General features: G+C 40.3%; 1 protein-coding gene across 2 annotated transcripts in view; it reads right to left on the bottom strand.

Annotated features, from left to right (window-relative positions):
- LOC143487844 (E3 ubiquitin-protein ligase rnf213-alpha) overlaps nt 1-13,912 on the bottom strand; it is a 36,178-nt gene extending 22,266 nt beyond the window's left edge. For both annotated transcript variants that reach the window (XM_076987070.1, XM_076987079.1), the window contains exons 1-21: nt 13,774-13,912; nt 11,193-11,296; nt 10,850-11,016; nt 9,958-10,602; nt 9,668-9,843; nt 9,393-9,563; nt 9,106-9,308; nt 8,458-8,747; nt 8,042-8,301; nt 7,700-7,912; nt 7,282-7,474; nt 4,539-4,594; nt 4,194-4,365; nt 3,884-4,024; nt 3,676-3,774; nt 3,445-3,567; nt 2,429-2,612; nt 2,166-2,339; nt 1,768-1,920; nt 1,052-1,662; nt 759-918 (exon numbers count right to left, since the gene is read on the bottom strand). In XM_076987070.1, coding sequence (XP_076843185.1) covers nt 759-918; nt 1,052-1,662; nt 1,768-1,920; nt 2,166-2,339; nt 2,429-2,612; nt 3,445-3,567; nt 3,676-3,774; nt 3,884-4,024; nt 4,194-4,365; nt 4,539-4,594; nt 7,282-7,474; nt 7,700-7,912; nt 8,042-8,301; nt 8,458-8,747; nt 9,106-9,308; nt 9,393-9,563; nt 9,668-9,843; nt 9,958-10,602; nt 10,850-11,016; nt 11,193-11,295 — 4,294 coding nt within the window. In that variant the 5' untranslated portion in view covers nt 11,296; nt 13,774-13,912. The remainder of the gene's footprint in view (nt 1-758; nt 919-1,051; nt 1,663-1,767; nt 1,921-2,165; nt 2,340-2,428; nt 2,613-3,444; nt 3,568-3,675; nt 3,775-3,883; nt 4,025-4,193; nt 4,366-4,538; nt 4,595-7,281; nt 7,475-7,699; nt 7,913-8,041; nt 8,302-8,457; nt 8,748-9,105; nt 9,309-9,392; nt 9,564-9,667; nt 9,844-9,957; nt 10,603-10,849; nt 11,017-11,192; nt 11,297-13,773) is intronic.
- Nucleotides 13,913-14,722: the final 810 nt, after the last annotated feature.

The raw sequence follows: 14,722 nt of genomic DNA, 5'->3' as shown, positions 1-14,722 counted from the left end.
GTTTTTGGACTCAGAAGGAACTACAACATCTGTTTTTAAATTCCCTCACTGAAAAATTACTGTACAAGAATGTACTAGTTATTTCATATGAATTCCACAGATCACTTGAGATGCAGTCTAGCAAGCATCACCAGTTCATCGTTCTAGCTTAAGAGAGCTACATCGTGGCTTATTGCAGATCTTGAATAGTCAGCTGTAACCTGGCTGGCTAGATTATGTTAAAGCAAACCATTTTTATTTACTGCCTTGACTAAAATGACTACAAAAACAACACTAATTTAAGCCACAACTAAGTAATTTTACAGTTAGGTTCAAAACCTTGATCAAGCCTTGGGAGAAATAAACCAAAATATGACAAACAACAGATTTGAAGAAAAGATTCACTAAGGCTAAATTAGGAATTGCTGCAAATATTAAAACTAATAAAAATAGTCCCTAATTTTTTTATTAGTTAACAGTAAGACCAGACTTCATAAACGGTGTTAGTAGGACCAGACTTCATAAACGGTGTTAGTAAGACCAGACTTCAGATATGTAACTGCACTCTACAAGTTTTTGCTAGTTAAAATGTTTCATTTATTTCTGGCACACATTCTCCTGAGAAAATAAAATGTAAATAACTTGAGCATTTTTGATGGAATTGACCACAGTAACTGTGTGTTTCTCATGAATCACGAAGTGACACTAGGCCTCATTTGCACTGTATTAAGTGGACTGTATGCACATCTGTGGGAAGCTTTAAGTCAGTTTAATTTTACCTTCAAGAGCTTCTTTAACCCACATGACAAAGTTCTTCCTCAGGCCCAGCTCTTGGAGACAGAGCCTACGAGGCTCTGTGATGTCCACCAGTACGGTTTTAGCCTGCATGAGCTCATTGTCAATACTGTCAAGACGCTCCTTCTTAAAGTCCAACTGTGTCTGAGGTTAGGGAGACCACGACAAAAATAAGCAAACTCAGTGACACAGCCCCCAACCCAAATGTGCAGCCCTGTACAATAGATATGCTTCTGCATCAGTATAAAATGGTGTAGGGGTGAATGTTATGACTTACAACTACAAGTAGCTTCTCCAGGACTTGGAAGTCTCCTTGAAGGCAAAGTGTCTGCTTGACCATCATGACCACGTGAGCAGATTCCACTGCTAGATGAAGCTCGTGGTACTGCTCAATCTGCTGAATCCTCCTTTGAATCCACTGCTTGTCATCAACAGCATCCAGTTTGCACATGACTGCAACATCATCAGCAAGTTCTTCATACTTTCCTATGTAGGCTTTAAATATGGCATCTACTTCTTCAAAAGTCATGCTGCCGTCCTTTAGGCTTGCGAATATATCGTTGTATTTTTCGTAGCATGGCTGAAATATGTCCGAGTAAACGACGTCAGGTGTAACCACATCGGCCTCTTCATCCTCTTCATGAAAATCTTCAGCCCATCTGGCACAATTCTTAGCCTCGTTCTCCCAACACATCTTGAAAATGTAGCTCTTTTCAAATTTGTGAAGGCGCTTTGCCATGGAATGCACATTATCATCGAGGTTAAAGTACGTGACGACACCAGCCATTGGTGAGGAGATCTGGTTAAACGCATGGACCTCCATGAACATATTCAGCTTCATTTCATCAATGTCAATCTGGATTTTTTCTTCTAGGACTTCATAATCAACTGAACAGAGCAGACAGTATACAGCACATTAGCTTTTAAAACCTCTTGTACTTTGTTTTAAGTGTTTTCATGACTTGCGTAAGGATCCATTTGAGTAACGTGTACCTGTTACATGCTCCTGAAGCTTCTGCAACATCGTAATGAGAACCTTAACCAGCTCGTTTTCATGATATATGGCTTCCACCTCCTTCTGTCGGGACTGAAGAAGTCTTTTCAAGGCACTGGGATCTCTGCACTGCTCATTTTCACAGAGACAGTCTCGGGAAAAATAAGATAAAGCAACTGAATACAATGACTCCGTTATATGCATGTCTACAATTCTGCAGTTTTTCACAGAAATATTACAATAGGAGAGTTGAAGAGAGGAATGTGCTCCGTGGTTTAGTCCGACTTCACAGTAGGTGTGTGCAACCAGTTAATTCAGAAGTGATATGAATGTACAGACAGATCAAGATCGCTTGGTATTCACATACTTAAGGTCAAGATAACATCTGTGAAATTACCTATTTTCATGAGTTCTATATAATTATTCTTCTTGTTCAAGATGTGGTTCAGAACCTTGATCCTTATGTTTCCCTCGACGAGCTGACATGAAACGTTTGTGAACAGAGATGTTGCCACAGCAAGTCGGTTCTTGGCCTCTTCAGAGAGCTGATCGATCAGTTTTTCATCGGCACCTACAGTAAGATTTGAAAAATGTAAAAAAGACAATGAGAAGAGATAACAAGTCAAAAGCTGTGCATGGTGTGAGATGAAATTTAGCTACCATGAAGTTGAAAGACGTTCTTGGCTGCTGTCCAGTTGAGTAGGTGATGAAAGACCACCTCTTCCTTCTCCTCATAGGACCCGCTTTCATTTCTTGGCCAAGACTTCTGTATGATTGCAGATATAAGACTTCCAAATTTCCAGTTTATTTTGATTTTCTCAAAGAGTTTGCCCTCTGTCTTCGCCTGTAAAAAAAACAGATTAATCAATCACTTAAACACAGCCACAGCACTGCTGTATTACTCCTACTTTTAACAATTCTCCACTAATAAGCTTATGAAAGTCATCAAGATCAACTTTTGAATCTTCTACAATGACAACATGGTGTAGGAACCCACTATGACTCACTATGTGAACTAAAGTTGATAAATGTGTGTCTAAAATATATCTCCAGATTGTTTAAACGAATGTAGATCCCCTGATTCCCAAAGAAATGTTAAAATGCAACGTGGTATTGGGCCCTGGTGGTGGATCATCCACTAGAAGAGAAATGAGGAAGAGGAATGTCTAATAAGACCTTATAAGAGGAATACCTAAACATATGTAATAAGACCTTAAAAGAAGAATATATAAGACCTTATAAGAGGAATGTCTAATAATATCTAATAAGACATTATAAGAGGAATAGCTAATCATGTGTAATAAGATCTGAAAAGAAGAATATATAATAAGACCTTATAAGAGGAATGTCTAATAATATCTAATAAGACATTATAAGAGGAATAGCTAATCATGTGTAATAAGACCTTATAAGAGGAATGTCTAATAATATCTAATAAGACATTATAAGAGGAATAGCTAATCATGTGTAATAAGACCTTATCTGAGGAATATCTAATAATATCTAATACGACATTAAATAAGAGGAATAGCTAATCATATGTAATAAGAAATTGTAAGTGGAATTTACAATAAGACCTGACAAGACATGTCTAATACAGTCTCATAAGACCTTAATAAGCGGAATGTTTAGTTATGTTTCATAAGACCTTAACAAGGGAATATGTAATGTGGTACCTGACACATTGAGGTGACGGCTTGGAGAGCACACCTCTCCACACTTTTAGCCACATGAGGATGAGAATCATTTAGCTCCTCGATTTTGCTGCAGTAGATCTCAATCTGGTGTAAAGGAGTCTCCTAAAACCACAGGCAGCTGACAGTCAGTCCTACGTTTTGATCCTCTGAACCAATCAGCAAATGTCAACAAAAATAAAACCAAACAAAATGAATAAATATTTATCAAACCTGTTGAAATTTCCCTTCAAAATCTCGAGTAAAGGTTTCCCTCCACTCCTTGGTGAAGTCCTCACTTTCAAAGCTTATGGAGATAATGTTGTTCCACATCTAGTGTGTAAATTTAAATCGTTGTTGTGTTGACCCATAAAAACAGAAAAAGCAATGTAACGCAATTTAATGTCCAAAGGTACAGTGCAGATTAACTAAATGGCCTCACCTCAATCTCTGTAGTCAGGCTAACGCTAAAGGTGTAGCTGCTCAAAAGCCCTTTCTGAAACGTCTGGCCTATCCAGGTTCTGATCGTTTTCATCGCCAGGGAAAACAGGTCAAGAACATTTGCATTTGAAGGCTTTCTTTCCTAGATAATAATCATCCAATAAAAATAGTTAGTTAGTTACCAATGACTATACAAAATTACTTTTAAATTACTTTAAAAAAATTACTTTTAGACCAAGTATAATTTATAGTTTTAAAGTATAATTTAAAAACTTTACGTTTACACCAAAACCTCCCTGCAAATAACATACCTCTACACAAAGAGAATGAAAACATTCTGCAATCGACACCATGAGATTCAGGCAAGCAATCGGGACATCTGTAGCACTCTGGGTGTAGGAGGGCCGAACGGCTGCACACATCTTCTCCAGGACCTTCACTGCTGCAGCCAAACAGTCTCTCCCGTAGTCGTCAGAGAAACATCTACACATAAAGCAAAAGGAAACCTCTCAATTACTGACTCTTAGGAACGCGGAGTCCAAGTCATCTGAATACTGCAGTACTGCTCAGTTCTCATACGGGTTCTATATCCCTGTTTAGTAAACTTTTTAGCTTAAAGTATTGCAAGCAGGAATTATCATCTTTCTGAAACTTACGTGTATTTTTGTTCAAGAAGCTGGCTTTGAATGAATGTCAAAGTTTCTGACACACACTGTGTAGGAACAGGAAAAAAAAGGTTTAACATAAAAGGCCAAAAGGCAAAAGCAGACAGAGCTGTCGGTTTATAAACCCATTTAAACCCATTTAGTGTTGGAACAGTAGGGGTTTGCTTGGGCTTGGATTCTACATGAGCCTTGTACTTTGGTGTGATATCATTCCATTGTGTCCAAGCACTGAAAACATTCCTCACATCAGTCCTGCATTCACTGGCCTTGAAACACCTCGGTTCGTTCTCAATAGGCCATTTTCAGACTCCCGAAATTGGATATGATTCGCTGTGTGACCCGTCAGTCTGATTTAATGATTCTCAACACAATTCTCATCCCTTTGACCCCTTCTGATCTACAAGCTTAGTTTTTCCATGGGATCATTGCTAGGTTTTTGCATTTGGCTCCAATTTCAGTTAGGCATGGTATGTATTTATGCAGACCAGCAGGTGGCAGCACTGCAATAAGTGCGCAAAGCAAGGTTCCATCAGAAGAAAAGGGGACATGATCAACAACACACAGTACCCCGGTGCTTAACCTGTTTACTTAACAAGCAGGAAACAAAGAGGGTCAAATCCCTGTTGTGAAACTGCACAGTCCCATTCTGGGGCTTCAGCACCACAAGGACGGTTCCCAGTGAAACCTCAAGGCCTTCAATGTCATGTATAAGGAACAGTGTTGCGAATAACGCCGTTAAAAATAATGGCGTCATTTTGTCAGTAACGGTATAATATAATTAATTACTTTTCCTGTTGTTACAACGCCGTTGACGTTACTGGACATTAAAAGTGGTGCGTTACTATATATTGATATACTAACAGTAATGTGAGCGGACCGCTGCCTAGGCTAGTGAGGAGTAACAGATCTCGATAGGTCACAGTTCTCGGTGTAACACCTGTTTAACTTAACAAGTCAGTAAGCGATTGGCTAAGGCAGAGTTATGGTAGCCAATCACAGCCAGTGTTTTTACACGCGCGCTGAAGCACACCAGTGACACACAAACGGAGAAGAGGCAGAAATGGCGAGTCAGGAGCAAGCTGAAGAAAAGTTAGCATTTTCAAGGTGGCAATATAAACATTATTTAAGAAAATACTTGAAGTTCCTGAATGACTACCAGACTGGGTACTTAATTTATTTAATTAAGAATAGAGGTTTTATTGTTAAGTTTACTTCTGTTGTGAACAAACTAGTTATCTCAGGTTGAGAGAATTTAATTTAATATTTAATTTGATAGATGTAAATGCACTTTATATAGTGTAACTGTTTACTTTTGCTTTTTTTTTTTTTTTTTTTAAACAAAGATTTGGGATTTTAAAGGATTTTATCCTGCACTGGTTTGTTGATGTGCAATAAATATCAAAAGTTAAACACCTTTCTGATCTTTTCATTTCAACTGACTGTGAAAGCTGCTTTTTCAAAAAATCCTTATTCATTGGCATATAACTTTTTTGACTGTAATGCAAATAGTTACTTTCCCTGGTAACGAGTTACTTTTATTATAGCGTAATTCAGTTACTAACTCAGTTACTTTTTTGAACAAGTAGTGAGTAACTATAACTAATTACTTTTTTAAAGTAACATTCCCAACACTGATGAGGAACCAGAAACGTCCCTCCATATTCCAGAAGAATTTAGGGAGGACAACAGATTTGTACATTTTCCAAAATTATCCAACACGTTATGCAAATATCTGGGCAAAGTTTTAAAGTCTTAACTTCTCTGTTAAGGTCTACAGTCACATCTATGCAAACAGAAAATAAGGCCTTTCCAATTTGCATGTTGCATTTCTCTGTACTAACAAACAAACATCCCAGCACTGTTACATCTTTGAAAGGCTAGAATACGCCATTAACCCCAAATCTCAATGCACCATGTCCTTTGATATCTGATCACACTAGCACAAGTGCAGCAGGGTGTATTAACATACGAACTTGGTGGCATTTTATTTTGTTGCTTTTCTACAAGAAAGGAAAAAAAAATCCTCTTCCTTTTACATCACGTTATAACATAGAAATTATTGATTGTGATCTGAAAATGATCAGAATATATGAGACTTTGTATACAAAATTATTAGAAAATAATTATGAGATTAATAATTATGAGGCATGTTGTTTTTATGTAGCAAAAAGAAATTCAACAAATCAAAAGTGAACACTGACCCACAGTATAAATGCTGATCTGATACACTTTTTGTGAAGGCAGTGGTGCACATTACAAACTGGCGAGTATACAGTGAGTCCGCTTAACAATGGACCGGAGTTACGACAGACTTTTTTTCTTTTCACGCGGTGCGCAGAGGAGCAGTGGCAGCACAGTGGGGTGTTGTGGGGAGTTGTGTACGATAAGCTGAGGCAGCATAGCCTCCACCGCAGCCCATCTCGGCAACATGATTGCTCTTTCTCACGCTGTACACACGCATGAGAACATTGTTCATTTTTTCTATACTGTATTTACAATCAAACCATATCTAAATCTAGGGTCACGCATAACGACGAAAACTGCTTTACGACGAACTTTTCAGTCTCTCTAACCCCGTCGTTAAGTGGGACTCACTGTAATTAGTTTTTTGGGGCAATAAATGAAGACCTTAAGAAAGAAAAATGAAGAACATGTCTACCATACTGAAGCTGGTGCATGAGTCAATCGTGTCATGTAACATTTGTCATAATATCTGCTATATTTTGATACTCACTGTGTAATTGCTGTAGGAAACTTCTGTGGGAGCTTTCAGGGTAAAGACCTGCAGGATGTCCAACAGCTCCACGTGGACGTTGGTGCTGTACTCCACCAGATCACTCAGAGTCATCAGGCTTATCCACGAGCGCACCACCAACCCATCCACCTCCACAAGATGAAGGTTCTTCTTCATGAGTTTTATCATGGCTCTGAGAAGAAACCACAAAATCATCACGAAACTGGCAATGTTAGGGAACTTATGCCTCTCTTATATGGTTTAATTACATTTTTAAAAACAGCCAATGTACACTTTGTAGTTACATAAATTATTTTCTGAGCCACTTTGAAAGTGTAAAAATTATTCTAGCTAAATTTGAGATATTTCTGAATTCTACAAACAGTCTTCTCATCAACTGTGAGTAACAGAAAAACACCTTCTGTCTTGTGAGGACAACTGACTGGCACTGGATCTCAGGCCTGGTAATCCATCCCAGGACTTCTCATTTCTTGAGTTGAGTGTGTGAGAAATAGGCTCAAAGGGTTTGGACGTTCCCTTGAGAAGATGCAGCAGTGGGATAATGATGACCCATTGGGTCATCCTTTCAGCCTTCACAATGTTGATCAGCTCCATCAAAATGTCAGGAAGGCTAGGATTGGGAAAAGGTTAAAAGGTGAAGATGATGGTGTGCTTAGATGCGACAGGTACTTAGATGTGTTATTTTTTTTTCGAATAAAAAGAGAATTTCAAAGACTGAAGACACTGTAAGTGTACTTACTTCTTCAGGCATGACAAGGACTCTTTCACATCAGTCCAGAAAGCAAGGAACTCATCTTTGGGCAGATTTGGCAGACAGAGGGCAGTGCAGAGGCGAGAAAGCTCCCCCAAGTCTAGTTTAAGTTGGTACTGTTTCCACACATACACCATGATGACAGCAGCCTTCATGGGTTCCTTAATGTACTTATTTTTACCCGCGGCGTCTTTCTGCAGCTCCGGAATGACATTTTCTAACATAAAATGCTTTATGAGATTGCTCACCTATGAGAAAAGAAAAAAGACATGATATCCCTACTTAGATTGTCTACTCAACTCTGACATTCTGGAATACATATATCAACTCTGACATTCTGGAATACATATATCCATCAACGGTCCAATACATCTTCAAATAAGCGCCACGTAAGTAAGACTCACGTCTTGCTCGTCGTAATTCAAGGAGTTCCACCGTTTTTGCACTTCTTCAAACACGAAGGGGTTGCCGTAGAGCTGATGGAACTGCTTGAGCTGACTGATGAAGCTCCGGAGGTTGATCTCGCTCCAGGAGGTCAGGAGGTCGAAGATCCTGTCCAGCATAACCCTGCCTGCAATCTCTCTCCCCTGGATCACACTTTTCCTCTGATCAGGCCATAACGCATTCTTCAATGTTTTAAGCATGCTTTTGGACGGTGCCACACAGATTATGTCATCGTACTGATGCCATTCTCCTGCAATGATAGAGCAGGTGAGGAATATTCAGAACATGATTTTTACATGACACTCCACCTAGCATAAAAAATGTATTGCCAATTTATTATTTTGGGAAAAATAAATATTATTACTGTGCAATGGTATAACATTTAAAGTGGCACCATGACACAAAGTGTTGGTTCCTTTTATATGTTACAGCATACTACAGACCGTGGCATATAGTACAGCAAAAATCACAGACATAAAACATTTGCCTGTGAAAATTTACTTCAGCAACAGCTGAACTTGCCCACATGGTGAGTTAGCATGGTTAGCATAGCGTGTCTGCAGCGTAGTGTAGTTGCAATACTGTTGCCTGATGAAGACTCCACTTACCGTCTTCATTCAGTAGTTTGGGCTTCACAAAGAGGCATCTGTTGGTGGTTTCATTCCCATCCATTTTGTAGATATATTCATATTCATATTTCTCCTTTTTTGCCTTGTATACAATGTACTTGTAGGGTATGGACACGGCTTCTGCCTTATCTTTGGTGGACACAAGTTTCCCTTCTACTAAAAATCCATGTTCTCCAAGATCCCTAGACATATTAAAGACTTTGTTAAATTTGTCCAAATTAACTAAGGAAATAAGAGCAGATCACCAGGAATCAGATTAACTTTACCGTGATACAAAGACCTCCACCAAATTGTTTTCCCAGTCACCAATGTGTCTCCCAGCCCGTATAAATATATGGTCTCCATCTGGGTCAAATTTAAAGTCCTTTGACAACACAGCATGAAAGTAGATGGTGAGTCTCATACTGGTGGAAGACTGCTGGGTTTCAGTGGGAATTCTGAAAATCGCACAGGAACAGAATAGGTAGTGAACTAACGTCAACAAATCATTAGAGCTCATGTGAAGGTATAAAATCCACCTTCTGTCTTAGACGCTAAATACCTTTTTGGAGGTGGGGCAGCCTTCTTGGTCTCCTTCTTCTCTCTTTTGCTGCTGTTCTCAAGCTTGGGGCTTTTGGTGCCAGTGGAGGCATCTCCCTTTTCATGAGAGGCCTGGAGGGGCTGACTGTGCTCCACCTTGTCCTGGGGATCCACACCAGAGCCCTCCTTCATCGCTCGCTTCAGGAAGATCCAAATAAACTCCACTTATAAGTCTGCTCTCACTCACCCATTTCCAACCAAACCCGTAGAACTCTTGAAATGTGAAAAGAAGAGCAACTCGTTTGACGTTACCTTATGTCGGCTCGGTGACCCGAACACCATTCCGTCAGGAGCAGCTGGGGATTTTTTGTCTTCCTGGTTTAGACTCTCTGTTTTTGATGTCTGTTTGTGTGGAGTGTTGCGTATGTTTGCATTGTGGTCCTTGTTGGCATTTTGGCCCGGTGTGGGTTGTGCTTTGCTAGATGATGTTGATGAAGATGATCCCTTCTGTTCTTTGACACATTTTTGAGATTCGGTCTTGGTGTCCTTTGGGTCCTTCGAATGATCCGGTCCTTCTGAAGTGACCGTGCCATGACTGTCTTCGTTTTGAGAAGGATCTACAACAGACTGAGATTTTGGTCCTTGTGTTGCACTGCATTCTTGACCATGGACATTATCAGAACCTGGCTCAGGCAACACAAGAGCCATATCCACTGGTTCCGACGGATCGAGAGGCGGAGACTCAGGGGGAATGTCAGACTCGGGGGCGACCTTTGAGGCTGGGTCAGTCGCCTTGTCCATGGCGCAGCCAGACTCCTCACTGTCAGATGACATGGCTTCTTCCTGTCTTTTCTCCACGTCTGTGTCAGTCAGGGAGATGAGGGAGTAATCTGAAGTCAAGGACGTGGGTTCCTCTTTATCAGACACTCTCCGTTTGTTTTTCCTCCTCTTCTTTCTCTGAGAGAGGAAACAGAAAATGATGCTTCTGTGTTCTACATGAATAATATGAATACATTTTGTGAAAACATTTTAAATATGGCACGGACTAGATGTTTACTCTGCAAAAGACCATGTAATAATGCTCTATGATTAACATCAACAGAAGTCTCCAAACAGTGACACCAACAACTCTTCCAGAACACTAGATGTAAAGGGAAATCCCAACATCACTACTGCAACAGTGTTCGGATCAGATGTGAAGCACCTTTTTGTGGGGCTTTGGGTCATTGATGTCATCGCCATCATTGAGCCTTTTAGACAGAGCTGTTTGGTTATTATCCAAGGCTGAGGAATCTGCTTTCATTCCTGTTGTTTCCACATCAGTCCCCGGTGGAATGACTGGTGTCTGTGCGGACTGCTCTGGTGTTTTTTCTAATAAAATGTCAAAAGTCTCAGAAACAACTCACGACTAATTACACAAGGGTTCAAACTAAAGCTTGACGTAGAAGAAACGCACTTTCTTTCTTTTTTTAACAGTATTTGGTATAACCAAACCGACAACCAGGGAATGACATGTACGGTCATTATTACAGCAGTATTTGGACTACCTGGTATGTTGTCAGAAGGCTGTGCGGTCAGCTTGGCTCCACACTGACTGCAGAACTTTGCTGTTGCCTCCACAGCCACATGATCACAACCTGGACACTTCATCCTAAAAAAACAACAACACAGCTCCGTCTCAGTCTCCCTCCAGGACGTTAAAGGTCCAGGACTGTGTTGACATCGGGCTTTGTCCTCGTTTCTCATATGAAACATTAAAGGTCCTCCTGTGTTCCATGTCAAACATATGTAGTCAGGAATGTGGAGCTGATTGTCTCACTTTTAGATGCCACATCTCACCCATCTACAAAATCACAACTCTTATTCCTTTTTTGTAATTAGAGATCCGTGTGCTTCAAACGTAACCGAGCAAATTCCAATTCCATGTACGTGAATAATCCCGACAGCACACCTGCTGAACTCAGTTCAGTAAGATATGTTAACAAACCATGCTGTGGTCACTTGGACTCAAACTAGAATGGAAGACCAGGTGTTACTACATAATCATCTAGCTGTAATTATCAGAGCTAACTGTCATCAGGTTTGTACCTCTGTCCCACAAATGTGACGGTGCATTGCCATGTGTTTGGAACAAAGCAAGTGCACAGTCAGGAGGTTTGTGTTAGGGTGCTTGGTTAAGAGGTTGAGACCTTTGTGTCAGCTCATCCGTGTCCCCATTTCTGAAGCAGGATGATGGCAGAGGTGCTGGCAGACTGTATAAACCAGCAGGTCTCCATTTAAAACAGACTGCATAAACCAGCAGGTCTCTATTTAAAACAAGAAGCCTCCCATATTATGTGCATCTTACAACTTCTGATATTCTGTTTTCTGAATTTAGTTTGCTGTTCAGAAATGCCCAACTGTGTCATATTTCTACTGTCCTCTCTCCTGAATTTCATGTATTTGTTTTACATAGCCTATTTATACATAAATGTATATCATGCACAATGTAGCATATTCATAAGTATTTGTAAAGAATATTTAAAAGTGCATTTAACAGTACAAGTGTATACTAAAAGCATCCAGCCTTCAAGACCCTGTTCAAGAGGCACAGGGTACAGGACCCTGTTCAATAGGCCTGTATATAATATCATGAAAATAATAATAACAATAAATAATAATCTTTATTTGTATAGCACCTTTAATACATACATGCAACTCAAAGTGCTTTACAAAGTGCTTTTCAGATGTACTTAATATAAACATCAGTGTCTACTGTCATTGCATTTTATCAGTTTGAAATGACTTGAAATATTATAAAAGACATTGGCAAACAATTGTGGTATCTCGGTTTGGCGTGGTCTGAATTTGTTTAACCTAAGTGTTCTGAATCATGTGAACACCAGCCCAAAAACTTATTTCATTTTAAAAACTTGAGCACACTATAAACGTCTTTTAGAGGTAATTTGCAAATTTTTTCATTTAGAAATAGCCTATTAGTATTACAGAATTGCCAATGTTATTATAATGATAAAAATAGGCCTAATATGTAAGCCTACACATAATTTTTTCCACATTTTTAGTGTTGTTCACGCAGCTACTGCCCTGAGCTCATGGCAAACTCATGGTAAGATAAAGAGACTCACCTAATTCTAATTTGAACTCAGTTTAACTCTGGATTCAGTTTCTTTGCTGTTTGGTTATTAATTGGATTTGACACGACTCCCTCCAACTTCTCTTCTCTTCACTGATCCAAAATACTTAAAGATAAGTATTTAGGGGAGAGGGGAGAGGTTGAGGTTTCTACAAGTCAGCCTGTAGGGGTCTCCATGAGTCTCCACACTAACTGCTTGGATGTACAGTTAGCTAGCTGGCTAGTTCTCATGCTTGTGCACGTTCAGCTTCGGTTTCGTTATCGTTTCTCCACTAAACACTGTACCAAAGAGTCGTTGCAGTCTCGATATGTGTGAACAGCCGGCTGTCGTGTTGGCAAGCGCAGTTTTACAGCTCGCACAAACACACGGCTGTGGTTTCCTGACGCGCCTGGTTCTCCAGGTTAGCTCGGTCGCTATATGACCATCTGGAGAAACAAACTTGTGACGGCGTAGCAAGCTAAACATCTCGGCATGGAATATGGCTCAAACATGGCTCAAATATGGCTCAAACATAGCTCAAACATGGCTCAAACAGTTCGACAACGTACGAAAACATAAACCGGGGAAAATAACCGGGGAAACGACACGACAGTGGCCAGAAAGCTAACTAGCGAACTAGCCAGCAGGGTCTCTCGTTAGCGGGACAGTTAGCTGACAGGACAGTTAGCTGACAGGACAGTTAGCTGACAGGACAGTTAGCTGTCAGGACAGTTAGCTGTCAGGACAGTTAGCTGACAGGACAGTTAGCTGACATGTCGGTTACTGTCACGCGCGGACACGGTGAGGTAATCAAACCGTTGACCGACACATATTCGGCCACCTTACACTTCCTTACACTGCAGCTAGTTCGCTTGGTGGGCTTAAAAAACAAACATGTTCTGGTATAATCAGTAAATACGTCGCTAGGAGAGAGTATTACCAGAGAGTATTACCATGGAGTATTACCCGAGAGTATTATCAGAGTATTACCAGAGTATCTGTCTGGCTGTCTTACCTGTGCAGGTGTGTCGCTGGCAGCGGAGTGAAGGTGATTTGGGCGATGCGGGGTGAAGTGTCCCAGCTTTTATCTACCCGAGGAGAACATCAGTTAGGACCGATGGACACACTCCGAGAAACGGGCTGTGGACACTCCGGGCTGTAGAGCTCCTCTGACTTTCGACTGTGGGGAACTTTCGTTTTACGGGAAATGGGCGTTGATGTTGGGCGAGTGAGTCGCAATTCAACCGCCGTCCAGGGAGGCGATGAACCGCGGAGGTTTCCGCCCACACGCAGGGCTGCAGGTCTGATCGTGGGTTACTTTAAAAAGTACTCTGTCTACTTTTATAAAAATTACCTGGTCAAAATGCACACGGGGCTTTTTTATTATTTTCTGTTAGTAGGTTGGTGTATAGCTTTATTTGGGACGCCTCACTTCTTGACAAGTTGGCCATGTGCACACACATATCTTACTTTTGCATGTATTAAAAAACTTTTAAGCCTTTTTTAAAAAGGTTTTAAAGGTTTTTAAGCCTTTTAAAAACCTTTAAACAGCCAAATTCAGTTTAGGACCCTGTAATTTAGTATCTTGTACAGCCACAGGAGAATAGCTGTCCTCTAAAGCCCTTAGATGCATAAGTGGGGTCAAAAATGACCTTGAGGGTAATTACTCTTCTACTATTCTACTATTCTAGTAGTGTTAGTACTGTGTTAGCTGGCTTACTTAGCTAGCTAACATTACAGTAGCTTAGTAAGCTAGCTGATATTATTGCGTTTGTTAAGTAGAGACTGTATTCATGATTCTTTGTAATAAAAGCTAACCTGTTAGGTAACCAATTATATCATTATTGACTGGGGTGGGTGTCTAGCAACCAGCAACAGGAGAGAGGCACAGAGGTCAGGCAGAAGAGAAAGAGGTGCCAGATGTGACCAAGAAACAAAGATCACAAAGCCACCCATTGCTGTTG

Source organism: Brachyhypopomus gauderio, chromosome 2 (genome assembly GCF_052324685.1).
Source record: "Brachyhypopomus gauderio isolate BG-103 chromosome 2, BGAUD_0.2, whole genome shotgun sequence".
Lineage (NCBI taxonomy): Eukaryota > Metazoa > Chordata > Actinopteri > Gymnotiformes > Hypopomidae > Brachyhypopomus > Brachyhypopomus gauderio.
This window is presented reverse-complemented; position numbering and strand designations above follow the sequence as displayed.